The following is a 15219-nucleotide window of genomic DNA, read 5'->3' on the forward strand; positions in this document are numbered from 1 at the left end:
ATCTTTGAATATGTCCATATAAAAAAATATATATAAAATTAAAATTTCGACATTCGGTCAAATTTAACTCGTCCGAAATGGTCGAAATCTGCAATTTCTAATCTAAAACTCTTACAGTATCGTAATATTCAATCATTTGTCTTAATTTTGAAACAAATTGGAAGTCTCTAGAACATTATTTAGAATTACGGTGAATTTTTGAAAATAACATTTTTTTACGTCCGCTCGTTACGAATTCGTACATCATTTTGTGATAATATTTTTCCGGTGTTGCTTTTATTGTTTTACAATGTATTATATATCAAAATGATCGCAATTTAGTGTACAATACAACGCAAATAAAAGTAACTGGTTAGGTTTGACCGTTTTCTGCACAGCGTGATTTGAATACAATTATGTATGAATTTTTTTTTTTTTCGCTACCATATATCGCATTATTTACATATGATAATGATATCATTTTTCATTTCTGATGGTTGCATTCTAAACTTCAGGCAATGACAAAAAAAGGAGCCAAAAATGAACTCTTAATCTTCAAAAGTACGCGCGCTGTAAATTTTTGAAAAAATTATTTTTTCCACTTCCGCGCTCACTCCAAACCAGGCCCGGCATACGGGAGACGTTTTGATTTTTAGGGCTCCGGCGTAAGAGGGTTAATATGGGTATACTATATGGAAGATGGTCATACTCAATTGGGTTATATTATATCCTTGACAGATGGTTAAGTAAAGTATATTTTAGTTTTACCAGACCACTGAGCTGATTAACAGCTCTCCTAGGGCTGGTCTGAAAGATTAGATATTTTTACTTGACTAGGAACCAATTGCTTAGCTAGCAACGGGACCTGCAGCTTATTGTGGGATCCGAATCACATTATGTCAAGGAATGAATTTCTATCATCAGAAATTAATTCCTCTGGTTTCGCATTGGTAAGAGAAGTCCCATATGGTGGAAGTCCAGAAAATCCCAGAAAATAGCAAAACCCACCATTGAAGCAGAAGCTCTGAGTATGGGGGAGGCTATAGAAGGATTGATATATTTCAAACATTTGTGGGAAGAGGCAGTAGGACGGAGAAAATTAGAAGTGTTGGTTAATACTGATAGTAAAACACTAATGACTGCAATAAAATAGAGTACAGGAGTTTCAAGGGAAAATATTAGAAACTATGTAAAGGGTAAAGAGTTGGAGAATACAGGAAATTAGAGGGGATTATGTTAGGAAGAGGTTGGAGGGTAGGGAGAAAGAGATAAGGGTTAGAAGAGGTTGGAGGAAAGGAAGAAAGAAATATGTGTAATTATATATATCGGTTTAGTAAAGTTATTCTATTTTTATGCTTAATTTCTGTATTGGTGAAATTTGGTCAATGTTCAATGTATGGAAAACGTGTTTGATTTTAGAAAATTTCTTGATGTATTTAAGTTGTGTTAAGACCTCATAGAAGACAAAATGGCAGCGGCGTGGGGTGGAAAGGTAAACAATAACAGAGCGTGCAGTAGAGCAGACACGGAACTGGTGTTTGGTAGGGTAGGTGAGAGCTCTCGGTCTTATAGGAGTTTGTGGGTTGTAAGTCATGTTGTTAGGTTGTTCAAAGTCTTAAGCTGGGGCATAATGGGACCGAAGAACGTGAACAGGTGGGTAAATTGCAGAGTTGTGTCACAAAGGAAAGATTAGGCTACGAAAATAGTCAAAACAGTTGCCATTGCTTTTTTACCATTGAATTATACATAAGTAAAATGACAAGAATGTAAGTCATTTTAAACATAACAGTATTTGTAACCCTGTTCCTCAGAGCTCTACACCATATCTCACACTAAAAATATATCTAAATTGGTGGGAACTAAGAATGATAAAGTTCAAAATATCATGTCACACTGGATTACACCTAAGCTACATACAAATATGGGAAAGAGTTTACACTAACCTTCTCAGGTGTTGAGGCGCACATAACCATGGCTTCAGATGTTACACCACGCATTTTAGCTGGTTTCAAGTTGCACAGTAAAACCACCATACGATTTTGCATCTCTGCTTCTGGGATAAATTTAACTAATCCAGATACCACCACTCTGTGTTTCTCTTCACCAACATCCACCTATAACAAATATAAAAATATTTTAATGAGTTAATTTTTAGCATGCAACAAACTGTTGTATTACATCATAAGTGCTCCCCACGTGATTACATAGCTGTAAGGGGATCTAGTTTGGATGTTTGTAAATGTTCCATCATAAGCTAGTCAATGAAAAGGTAATGTTTTTTTTATAAATTTTCCATCACAAGGTAGTTTATGAAAAGGTAACAAAATAAGCACACAGCCAATCCATTGATTACACACTTAGCCAATACAGAGTATAACCAAGAACCTAAAGTGAGGTCTAATGTAAAAGAAAGCAATTTTAAATTGTTCTTGATGAAAAAGTATTCATCAGTGAGAAGCAGTACAGTGCTTTTTTGAAGAATACAGAAACTTTAGTACTTTTTTCTAATGGTCACAAAGAGTATACCTATGGTGACCTTAAAGATGCAGGGTTCATTAGGTATCATAAATTTGGAGAAATTTTTAGAACCTTCTATGTAAGATTATTCTTCAAAATAAGCTGATTTCAGTTGTGATACTTGGTAACAAGGTAGTCAACTGGTGGTTGCAAGACACTTGCTCTAACTCCCTGTGACCAGAAATATTTTTCCAGCTTCTTGAGCAATGGGAAAAATGTCCACCTCACTGTAAAACTGTGTCTGCTTTATTGTTTCACAAAACAAGAAAGGAGTGCCTTGAACACTTCCTTTTTGTGCCTGCCAATACTACACAAAGACAACTACATTTTAAAAGAATGACACAACATATCAACCAAAGGTCTACCTATTCACTGTTCTTCTCACTTTCTCCTCTTTTTTTTTGTGAAGTATTATGGGCTGGATAAGGGTTTTTATTGTGTCAAACTGCCTTTCACATCAACAAAATTGCTGAAAATTATCAGTGCATCAATTTACAGATCACAGACAAGTGTTAAACATTCAAAACACTGAAATGATATACAGATAATAGGATGCTCTGTAGTACTAGTAACTGGAGTTTGAACATTTTTATACTTTGGAGGTACAAATTCACAATTGTAACTGACCACAACTGTAACTGACATTTTCTTATAACTAACTCACACAATTTCAGTTCAGCACATGTGCAAAACTTTTATACTTTTTTGGATGGATGTAAGTACAGTATTTAGAGCAAAAGTCTAGGCACTGTGGTCAAGCTTATTCAGGACTGTATCACATTGATAAAAGAAAAATTATTAAGATATTCAATGGAAAGTGTTAACTGTTCCAGTAATATAGAGAGAAATTGCAAATGTTGATAAACATACATTACCTTTTCTACATACAATGCATCAGCATCCGGATGCTTGCTTGCTTCTACAATTCTTCCGACCCTGAAGTCCAACCGCCCAACATCTACAGGAAGGTCCTCTTCAGGTTTCTTGCCACCACCTCCCTTCTCTTTCTTCTCAGATTTATCAGCTTTCTCCTAAAAATAAGCAAACGCATAAAACAATGCAGCTGAGGCTAAAGACACACTACAAAGAAACCTTACACCACCAGGCAAAGTGGTAACCCCTTTGGAATCTGAAATTGCTTAGAACTTGCCTAGCAACTTTCCACACAATAGCATGTCCTTAGGGTAATCAAGAAACAGCAACAAAGACATTTGTAACTAAATTCTAAAAAAATTAAGTTTTTATAATACATAAAAGAAAGTTTTATATACTTACCAAGTAATTACATAGCTATTAGTTTCTACTTAAATGGCAGCCTTAGATTTTGAAATCTATGGTAGCACTATTTTGTTTTTGGTGTAGGTAACTGACCCCACCCACTTTCAGGGAAGAATAGGTACAAAACAGCTGAACAGCTCGATTCGTTTATAGACATGCATGGGGAGGGAGGGAGGGCTCTGATGATGTAATACTTGGTCCCCCCCATATTTGCGGGGCATATGTACCAGACCACCCCCCCTGAATAGTTAGAACCCGCGAATGTTTGGAACCCCTATAAAAACGCTAAAAACAACCTATTTTGTTAGTTAAAACTCAAGAAAAACCACTAAAAATTTAAATACTTGGTTTTTTTAATAGTTTTATCACAAAAAGTGAATTTTATGATGAAATTGATAAAGAAAAAAAAAACAGGAATTTGTGTATATTTCTCATAGAAAAATACCGCGAATGCGCTAATTTTCCGCGAATAATGCGGGGAAATGTTCCCGATAGAAATCCGCGAATGTGAGAGTCCGTGAATCCGGAGAACGCGAATACGGGGGGCTCACTGTATAACACTTTATTTATAAAAATTGTCATTGTCATATAAGTTAACTTACCAAGTAATTACATGGCTGAATCCCACATTGACAGCATGTGGGATAAGACATGAATTTGAAATAGCAAATTTGCTAGCATTGGTGAAATGCTTGTTGTAATCTTACCAGGTAAGGGAACTGCAGCAGGAGGATACTGCCTCTGGTTGGAGCTCATCTTGACTTGAAGGGGATGAGTAGTAAAACCAAGAACCACCCCTACTTCCCTGGGAGCTTTGCAGTCAAGGAGTATTCCGATGACTGCCAAACCATTACAAAACAATGCATGCCCTTGCCCTGGGTACATTAAAAAATAACCAGATACAAATATTACCTACACACCACATTAAAAACATTACCCATCCATTAAAAACAATGATTAGAGATACTCCATGTACATGATACCACCCAGGCTTCCCAAAACTCAACAACCTTTACCAAGGTGAGGAGATAGGTAAAATAGAAGGTATACTATGTACTTCCTATCCTTCATTTCCTAATATACCATGCTAATTGGGTTGCTTGAGAAGACTTCATCTCTGATGAAGAAGTCTTAGGAAGTCCACTAGAAGCTTTATGAGGTCTGGGAACCACTCTTTCTGCGGCCAAAATGGAGCTATGAAGGGTCATCAACGTCTTGTTGTGGGAACAAAACTTGTTTACGACTTCCCTCACCACACTGAATGTTGGGAAGGCAAGGCATAAACATCCATGTTCGTACAATCCTGAATTATTGTATATGTTGCCCATGCTCGAGGGTCTGGAACTGGCGAGCCATACAGGGGCAGACAGTCATTCCTTGACGTTGCAAGCAAGTCCACAGATGGCTTTCCCAACCGTCTCCACAGATCAGTGCACACCTGTGGATTCAGTGTCCATTCCATGGGCAGAACTTGTTTGCAATGACTTAATTCATCCACTAGGACTGGACATTCATTTGCCTTGAACGAAGCAGGTGATACTTGAGCACAATTCCCGTGTCCAGAAAAGAAGGTCCTTGGTTGCTTTGCACAGGGAGTATGTGGTGCCTGCTAGCCTTTTTATGTGTGCCAGTGCTGTCATATTGTCTGAATAGATTGCAACTTTTTGTCGCATGTCACCGAAGCAAAATGTTGAAGGGCTAAGTGAACTGCCTTCAACTCCTATACACTGATATGGAGGTTCCTCTCCTCCCGAGACCACGTCCTGGCAACTTCCATATCCTCCTAGAGAGCCCCCCAACACAGATCTGATGTCTCTTGAGTACATATAAGGTTAGGCTTGGTTTCAACGGGTGGAGCAGAGTGATTTCCTGACTAGCAATCTCCCTTCTTTGAGCCACCTCTGAAGGGTTTCCTTGATCTCGGGTGTGATGGGGAATACGAAAGAGTCCGGGAGTTTCCTTTGCCAACTGGCCTTTAGAAAGAACTGCATGGGTCTTATGTGCAGTCTCCCTAAAGGCACGAACTTCTCGACTGACAAGAGGGTGCCTAGAAGGCTCATCCATGCATTGGCTGAGCAGGATGGGAAAGCTAAGAATTTTAGAACTATTCGATAGCAGGATTTTACTCTCTTGTGGGATGGAAAAACTAAAAAGCTAGATTGCCTATCCTCATCACTAAATAGACTAAGTATTTTCTGAGTTGGTACTATAACTAATTCACAGCACCCATGCCTCTGGTACCCAGCCCATCCCTTACAATGTTCCTGATTGGCTGTTGATCAGCCAACCACAGGGCTGGAAAGTTGCAAAGTAATCAGACCTTAAGAAAAGTAGTTACCAATTTCATCACTAAACATCGTCAAGCCAATGATCTAAGGATTTTAGTGATAGTATATGAATTATGTGCTTCAGTAAAATTACTGCTAAAATATGTAAGTGAAATAAATATAAAATATTAAGACAAAATATATTCTTTCATTCCTTAAATGACATTACAGTGCATTCATCATTTATCATCTTGTGTTTCATACAGAATTATAGCTTAAATGCCATAAATGACAATGCTACCAAATAATTATAGGTAGGGCTATCAATGTCACAATAACAAGCAAAAGATTATGAAAATTAATCTCTCTCTATCTCATCTTCATATAGTCACGTGACCAGTCAATGATGTCACCATCGTGATCATGATCCCTCGATAGAAGTAGTCTTATGAAGAAAAAAGAAAAATAAGATTCACTATCACCTTCTCTCATATCCTATAGTGGAAGCCTCTCTCTCTAAGGAAAAAAATTTTAGAACAATATACTACAATAAAAAGGAATAATAAGTGGGATATAGGAGAAAATGAGAAAAGATTGTAGTGAAAGAAAAACCAATAAGATGAATGAATTTCTTCCATAAGGTATCAATACCTCTCTACATACCTATTTTTTTATGCAGAGATTTCCACTGTAGGATATGACGTCTTATTTTTATTTTTCTCCCATAAGACTACTTTTATTGAGGGATCATGATCATAATTATGAAATCATGGACAAGTCACTTGACCAGGATGTGACTACACAAAGATGAGATCGAGAGATGAATATTCTTAATTTTTACTTGTTATTTTCACATTGATAGCCCCTACCTATAATTTTTTATTGGCATTGTCATCCATGGCATTTAAGCTACGATACTGTATGAAACACAAGATGATAAATGATTAATGCACTGCCATCTCATGTAAGGAATAAAAGAATATATTTCATCTTAAAATTTCATGTTTATTTCACTATACCCACATTTTATCATAAAGTTTACTGAAGCACATAATTCATATATCATTAAAATCCTTAAATCTTCAGTTTGACGATGTTTAGTTATGAAATTGAGAAACACTACTTTTCTTCCAGTAAAACTGAGGTGTAATGAAAGTTATAATTTTTGAAAGACTTTTTGTCAGGAGAGGTGGGAGCATAGGTCCTCACTATGACATTTTTAGAGACACTGACGAGTTTGCAACTTTCCAACCCTGTGGTTGGCTGATCAACTGCCAATCAGGAACAACATATGGGAAGGGGCTGGGCACCAGGTACACGGGTGCTGTGAGTTAATTATAGCTGCGAATTCTTTGAGTTGATCAGTAGGGCCAACTCTTGGGCAAGTCAAAGACACTTCTGAAGGTTATCCATGCCTTTCTAAAACCTCTGCGAGCCTAACAAGTAGGCTTTCGAGCTGATGGGAGATGACACTAAGGGAGGTTTTCCTCTGAAGAGGATGGTATAACCCTCCCTAAGGACTTCTGATACCCACAGATCTACTTTTCTTGATTCCCATTTTCTCGAAAAATGGAGAAGCCTGGCGCCCACCAGGACACAAAGGATCAGATCCTCACTTGCTAGAGGAGGGTCTGAAGGATGACTTTTTACCAACAGGGCAAGATGATCTAAGATTCAAAAGGGCCATGGTTGCAAAGGGGAAAAAGACCTAGCACCAAAAGATACAGCAGGCACTTGGTTCAATTTTTCAAGGAGTTTGGCAGAATGTGCCAACAAGTCCTGAGTCGCTTCTTCTGCAACTCTGTTGCTACTCGTTCTCTTGTGGCAAGAGGAGACAGACTGCCACAATCCATGGGAGCATACACAAGGGACAATCTCTAGGAGGGAGTGACCCCTTTTGTGGTAAACAAGCACCACAGCTCCCTTTTCTTGAGAATACCAGATGGAAATTTTGCAGCAAACTCTTGTGACCCATCTCTTTCTTATCAGCACAAGAAAGTACTCCCAGCCAACCTGCTGAAAAATTGTCTTGGAGGGAAGCACAGTCCTCAATTTTCTTCATCAAAGTTCCTACCATCCATCACGAAAGCTGAGTATCTCAAATACTTTAAAACGGTCCCATACTTAATGGTCCAATTCTGGCTGAGAACATGATTTTGGTGGAGTTAAACAGCGATCTACGTGCAGGATTGATTAGGCCAAAGAAGTCCCCCTTGAGAGGAGACATAATTTCCAAACAAATGAACTCACCCAGTGGTATAAGAAAGATATCTCCTTTTGAAAAGATGTGGAGAACAAAATACAGCTTTGCCCATCTCACTCATCAGCGGAAGACCCACCTGTCCCACCAAAGTGGGACAGACCCTTAGAAGTCTCTGAGTGAGACTTCTTAGGAGGGGGGGGTGGGCCGAGGCCACCTTCTTCCTCGGCTGGGGGGCCTTGGAAGTTGAAGGAGAAGAGGCGGCAGAAAACGACGACAAAGATGATGACGACGACGACGACGACACCTTCCTCTTCTTCCTGGACTTCTTCTTTGCCAGCTTCCTCAGGACAGCAGACAGGTCCCCCATCCAGGATGGAGCTGGGGCAGTTGTGGTGGCAACAGGGCCCAACTCCACCTCTCCAGAGGGACCTGCGGAAGTGGCAGCACTTCCACAGGCAAGAACAGAGCAGCAGGTATGGCAACAGCTACAGGAGGATGATCCAAGGGGGAGCTCTTCGGGCACTTGAAGTCAGGGGCCGGGCAAGGACAGCAAAACCAGGTGGAGGAGGAACCATTTCCCTCCGGAGCACATACGGCAGCGGAATTGTATCACGGCCAAAGGGGTGACCATAGTCACGTGCTTAGTGTACACCAGGTGAGGTGGAGCAGCATAACCTGGTGTTGAGACGGTAGTAGTCAACATCGTCTCCACCCTGTGAGTGACCGGGGTTGCAGCCAGATGTTGAATCAGCCCGAATACTCGGAGTGCCCGGAAGACTCAGAGATCACCACACCTACTGAAGATCACCCACGGAGGCGGACACACCTGAAGAAGCAACAGTCAGGTTGGTGGTGTGGTGGTGGTGGTGGTGGTGGTGGTGGTGGTGGGGGGGGGGGGGGGGGGGGGGGGGGGGGGGGGGGGTTCAACTCCTCTCCTCGTACAACTCCCACTGCTCCTCTTACCAATAGACACAAACTTCACAAGTAATGGACCGAGAGCATTCACGCCCTCGGCACCTAGTACATAAAGGATGAGGGTCCACAGCATTGCTGGACCTAAAGCCCCACACTTACGGTCTCCCACTCCAGGGCACACTCTCTGGTTGGATGGGGTGGGGGGGGGGTGGGGCTTCTCTGATTCGTGGGACTGCATTGCATGTTCTATTAGCGATGCACGTCCACAAATAAAGAAAATAAAATAATACAGAGTACTTACATTCACTTCCACACTATAGTATTCTAACACTAACAGGCTGAAATAAGGTAATCAGCTTTGGTAATCTCACAATAGAGGCGGGCAGAGGCGCGAGCACACGTCTTCACCCGACGGCAGTCGGAAGCAAAGTGATATGCTTACCTCCTTAAGGCGCCGACAACCAAAACTTGGCCCATTATGGCACCATAAATTGCTGATTTTTATGGCACTAGACAAGCACCATATAACCAGATCGCCATTAACCAGGAACTGCCTGTACAATTAGTATTTAAACTTTCAAGATAGGCAGTTACAAACATTTTTAGTGGGGGTGGGGTTTCTAAGTATTCACAAGGGGTCTGGTATGCATCCCCCACGAATACAGGGCGTCCGCTGTATAGCATAACACTGGTTATAGAGGTTGCTATAAATGTGGTGTTGGTTAAGTACCAGGTTTTAAACTATGTATAGTCATGATGTCACTGACTGAATATAACATCCTGCAAAAAAGTCAAACTGACTCCTTCATCTTATCAAAATAATATTATGTATTCTATATGTATGATCATTAATACATGATACAGAATTCAGAGATTTCAAAATGGAGTGAAATTTGTTTATTTTATATATTTGGAAATTGCCATTTTTTCCAAACCATATGCAACACTTGCACCCAAGACATCCACCTTTTGCAAGGGGTGATACACTATATACTTTCTTGGCTTAATTCTCCAATCAGAGGATCCTAATTTTGAGTTGCCATGTTATTGGTATGATTGCTGAAATTCATGCATTGAACCAGCAGATGACATACGGAAATATCCTCACATTTCTTTCAGTAAAATTTTTTTTTAAATTAGCAGAACTGGCACTCTCTCTCTCTGCTTTAGCATGATGCATACATGTACACCTGCACACATACATGTATACACACATATAAAATGCTTAAAAAATCACAGTAGATGCACGTGGCTTCATTAAATAAGCAAATACCACAGGTATTCGCTTACATGTATACAGATACATGTTAGCTGTAGGATATCTGGAATGTTCAAGTGTAGGTTACACTGTAAGACCTCTGTTAATTAGGATATTTTTTTACTTATAAGAAGAAATGACACTGGAACATCTGACAAATTGGAGGACTACTGTTATTTGACACAATAAGCATGCACCAATGCTGCTATCAAATACAGTCATCACCTGACACATTATAAGAATTAAATTTAAACAAAATAAGGTTATAAACATAACTTTTGGCATTACATATAAAAATTTTAAAATAATCTGTAATTTTCCTAAATAGTATACAAAACAGAGCCAGAATCACTTGAAGTCCTATGTAACAGGTAATGGTTTGTATCCTTGAAAGAACAAAGTCAATTTGATGACATATGCAACATGACATTTTAGACAAATCAACATTCAAATAGAAGAGTAAGACAAATGTAATACAAACCAAATAACAGGCTGAAAACGATGGCAGATAAAAGAATGGATTTACTTTGATTTAATGGACATACAGTTCTTATTAACATATCTAAATTAATGGAACCTTAAACTACGCTCTCTAAATTTTCACTCAAAATCTTTATTATGTAACTACTAGTACATAAATGTAATTTCACTGAATACGTATTGTAAACAAGTACATTTGTCTGAAGACTATTCAAACACAAAAATCTTTTATGTTATAGAGTATAGTAATTGTTTCATTTTATTGCAGCAATAAAGATAAAGTGAAAGTAAAGTAATAATTTCTAAAAACAGGTTATACCACAATGACTGCAATGCATATCTAATTAATTAAAACCTAATCCCCTGATCCAATTAAAAAAAAATTAATTAGACTAATTTTGTATTTTATTGAAACAAGCCTATTTGCATTCTACTGTCACCTATATTTATCTTTTCTTGATTAATTCTGAAAAAATAAGCTACAAATTTATTCAATATTTCATAATTTCTCTGTTATAATAATACTGCTTAAAGATCTTTCACACAGGTAACTAGTCAAGTAAAAATAATTTCTTTATTCATTCAAATATAAGTTCAATGACTAACTTATTGTTATGTATGGAAGTACAGTGGACCTCCCGTATTCGCGTTCTCCGGATTCGCGGACTCACACATTCGCGGATTTCTCTCGGGAATGTTTTCCCGCATTATTCGCGGAAAATTCACTGTATTTTTCTATGAGAAATATCCACAAATTCCTGGGTTTTTTTTATCAATTTCATCATAAAATGCACTTTTTGTGATAAAACTATTAAAAAAACCAAGTATGAAAATTTTTAGTGGGTTTTTCTTGAGTTTTAACTAAGAAAATAGGCTGTTTTTAGCATTTTTATAGGGGTTCCAAACATTCGCGGGTTCTAACTATTCACGGAGGGGGGGAGGGGGTCTGGTACGCATACCCCGCGAATACGGGGGGACCACTATATTGCTATCTCTTATACAAATCAGCCACACAATACAACATCCCCTTAACCTAACCCAACATATATTACTGTACGTACCTTTTTAGGCTTTTCTTTCTTTGGTTTTGCTTCTATAATTTCTTCTGCTTTACTTGGAGGTGGAGCATTCTGAATACTAACATCATTGGTATCTTGAACACATGGCACACCCTCTTCAGTTTTCTTTGTGAAGTCGTAGTACTGTAAATTACATTCGTAACTAGACTTACAGGTTACTGAATAAACAAATATTTATGTAACATGCAACAGTGCTTAACTACTATCACATACAAGTATAGAATCTGAAATAGATATGCATTATCTTGTGCCAAAGTTAAGAAACAATTAGTCCACAGAACTGAAAAGAGAAGACACCATACAAATATGTTATTGTTATAATACAATTAAGTTTGTTCATACTTACCTGGCAGATATATATATAGCTGTATTTCTGACGTCCGACAGAATTTCAAAACTCGCGGCACACGTAGTGGGCGGCCAGGTGGTAGTACCCATTCCCGCCGCTGGGAGGCGGATATCAGGAACCATTCCCATTTTCTGTTCATATTTATTCATGACCCTTGTCTCCTGAGGGGAGGAGGGTGGGCACTCTAATTATATATATCTGCCAGGTAAGTATGAACAAACTTAATTGTATTATAACAATAACATTTTGTTCATGAAACTTACCTGTCAGATATATATACTATAGCTGAATCCCACCTTCGGATGGTGGGTAGAGACAGAATAGGATTTTTAGGAAACTTAAATTAAGTAAGATTTACTTCTTGGTTCCTTACCTGATAGCAAAGTAGACTCTGTGATTACTGTCACTTAAGCCTGCTTCTGCTTTTATCAGAGTTGCCAGCCAGGTTTGGACCTGTAGTGCTGGTGCACTCTGGATGCTCTGTCAACGGGGACGTGACCTCAATGTGACAAGACCATCTAGCCAAACATATGGCAGTAACACAGCAACCGACCACCACCTGACCAAGTTAAACTAAGGAATGGGAGATTTCACAGAAGATCTCACCATCAACCAAAAACACAATAAAAAACTAACCTAACTAAGCTAAGGGATAGGGAGAGAGCTACCTTCAGCCCCCAAAACTGTGTCTGCCGAAATGTAAGGCCCCAAAGAACTACAGTTCTTGTAAATCGTTCTCACATCCCGGAGGTAATGTGAGGCGAATACAGAATTGCTCCTCCAAAAGGTGCTATCAAGTATATCTTTGATAGACATATTCCTTTGGAAGGCCAAGAAGAACAGTAGCTACGGCTCTGACTTCGTTGAGACTTTCAACTTTAAAGAGGCTCAAATCAGTCTTCTGGCAAGATGAATGAGCCTCTTTAATGACGTCCCTCAAGAAGAAAGCTACAGCATTCTTCGACAACGGCAAATCTGGTCTCTTCACCGAGCACCAGAGATTACCTGAGGGACCTCTTATCTCTTTAGTTCTATTAACATAGAACTTGAGAGCCCTGACAGGGCACAGGGCTCTCTCTGGTTCTTGACCCACGAGACTCGACATTCCTTTGATTTCAAAGCTCTTCGGCCAAGGATTAGACGGGTTCTCGTTCTTAGCCAAGAAAGACGGGCTCAACGAGCAGACAGCGTTGTCCCCCTTGAAGCCCACTAGGCTACTGAACGCTTGGATTTCACTAACTCTCTTCGCCGTCGCCAGAGAAGCTAGAAAAAGCGCTTTCCTCGTCAAGTCCCTTAGAGAAGCTTCATGGAGAGGCTCAAAGGGACTTAGCATAAGATGTTTCAAAACCACATCGAGATTCCATGAGGTGCTCTTGCTTGTGGAAATCTTGGAGGTTTCGAACGACCTTAAGAATCGTGTTAGATCCTTATGTGTCGGAAGAGGTCCAGTCCTCTGTGGCGAAAAACGGCAGACAACATACTCCTATAACCTTTAATTGTAGGAACTGCCAATTTCTGCACATTTCTTAGATAGAGTAAGAAACTGCTATCTGGTTCACAGAGATCGTGGAAGAGGAAATTCCTTCCTTTTTGCACCATGCCCTGAAGGAGGCCCACTTAGACTGGTAGACAGCTCTTGAAGAGGCTCTTCGAGCATTAGCGATTGCTCTCGCAGCTGCCTTTGAAAAGCCTCTCGCTCTGGCCAACTTTTCGATAGTCTGAACGCAGTCAGAGCCAGAGCGGAGAGGTTTTGGTGAAACACCTTTTGAAGTGAGGCTGTCTGAGTAGATCTCTCCTCCAGGCAACGTTCTTGGAAGTCCACAAGGAAAGTCATGACCTCTGTGAACCACTCTCTTGCTGGCCACACATTGGGGCAATCAGAGTCAACCTTGTCCCTTCTGAAGCTGCGAACTTCCTCATGACCTCCCCCCCCATGATCTTGAATGGGGGAAAGGCGTAAAGATCCAGGTCTGTCCAGTTCCAGAGCAACGCGTCCACCGCAATTGCCCCTGGATCCAGAACCGGGGAGCAATACAGAGGAAGCCTCTTCGTCCTCGATGTAGCGAACAGGTCGACAAGAGGACGTCCCCACAATCTCCATAATTGTTGACAGACTTCCTGGTGCAAGGTCCATTCTGTTGGCAGAATCTGATTTCGTCGACTGAGAAGGTCCGCCCTGACATTCTGAACCCCTGCCACGAATCTCGTCAGGATCTTGATGTGCCTGCGTCTGCCCATAGCAGAACTTCCCTCGCAAGGAGAAAAGGGATCTGGAGTGAGTTCCTCCCTGATTCTTTAGATATGCAAGGGCTGTGGTACTGTCTGAGTTGACTTGAACGACCTTGCTTGACAGTTTGTCTTCGAAGAACTGCAGCGACAGGAATATCACTGCCAGTTCCTTTACATTGATGTGCCAGGCTACCTGTTCCCCTCTCCAGGAGCCTGACACTTCCTCCCCCCCTAGTGTTTGCTCCCCAACCGGAAATGGAAGCGTCTGAGAACAACACTAGGTCGGGGCTCAGAAGATTTAGGGAGAAGCCCTCTCGCAACTTCTGAGGGTCGAGCCACCATCTTAAGTGGCCTTTTACTTTGTTTGAGATCCTTAGGATCGCATTCAGGTCCTCCTTCGACTTCCATTCTTCCGCAAGGAAAAATTGAAGAGGCCTGAGGTGCAGTCTTCCCAGCGAGACAAACTTTTCTAGCGAGGAAATGGTGCCCAGCAGACTCATCCACTCCCTCGCCAAACAAGCTTCTCTCTCTAGGAAGGCTGCGACTTTCTCTAAACCCAGCCGCTGACGTTCCTGGGGATGGAAACGCCCGAAAAGCCACTGAATCCATCTGAATCCCCAGATACACGATGGACTGTGTCGGGGTCAGATGCGACTTTTCGGAGT

General features: G+C 40.3%; 1 protein-coding gene across 1 annotated transcript in view; it reads right to left on the reverse strand.

Annotated features, from left to right (window-relative positions):
* Positions 1-15219, reverse strand: part of LOC135198470 (aminoacyl tRNA synthase complex-interacting multifunctional protein 1-like) — a 35202-nt gene that overhangs the window by 9078 nt on the left and 10905 nt on the right. Inside the window, exons 3-5 of the mRNA XM_064226040.1 lie at positions 11959-12099; positions 3372-3527; positions 1923-2093 (exon numbers count right to left, since the gene is read on the reverse strand). Coding sequence (XP_064082110.1) covers positions 1923-2093; positions 3372-3527; positions 11959-12099 — 468 coding nt within the window. The remainder of the gene's footprint in view (positions 1-1922; positions 2094-3371; positions 3528-11958; positions 12100-15219) is intronic.

This window comes from Macrobrachium nipponense, chromosome 22 (assembly GCF_015104395.2).
Source record: "Macrobrachium nipponense isolate FS-2020 chromosome 22, ASM1510439v2, whole genome shotgun sequence".
Classification (NCBI taxonomy): domain Eukaryota; kingdom Metazoa; phylum Arthropoda; class Malacostraca; order Decapoda; family Palaemonidae; genus Macrobrachium; species Macrobrachium nipponense.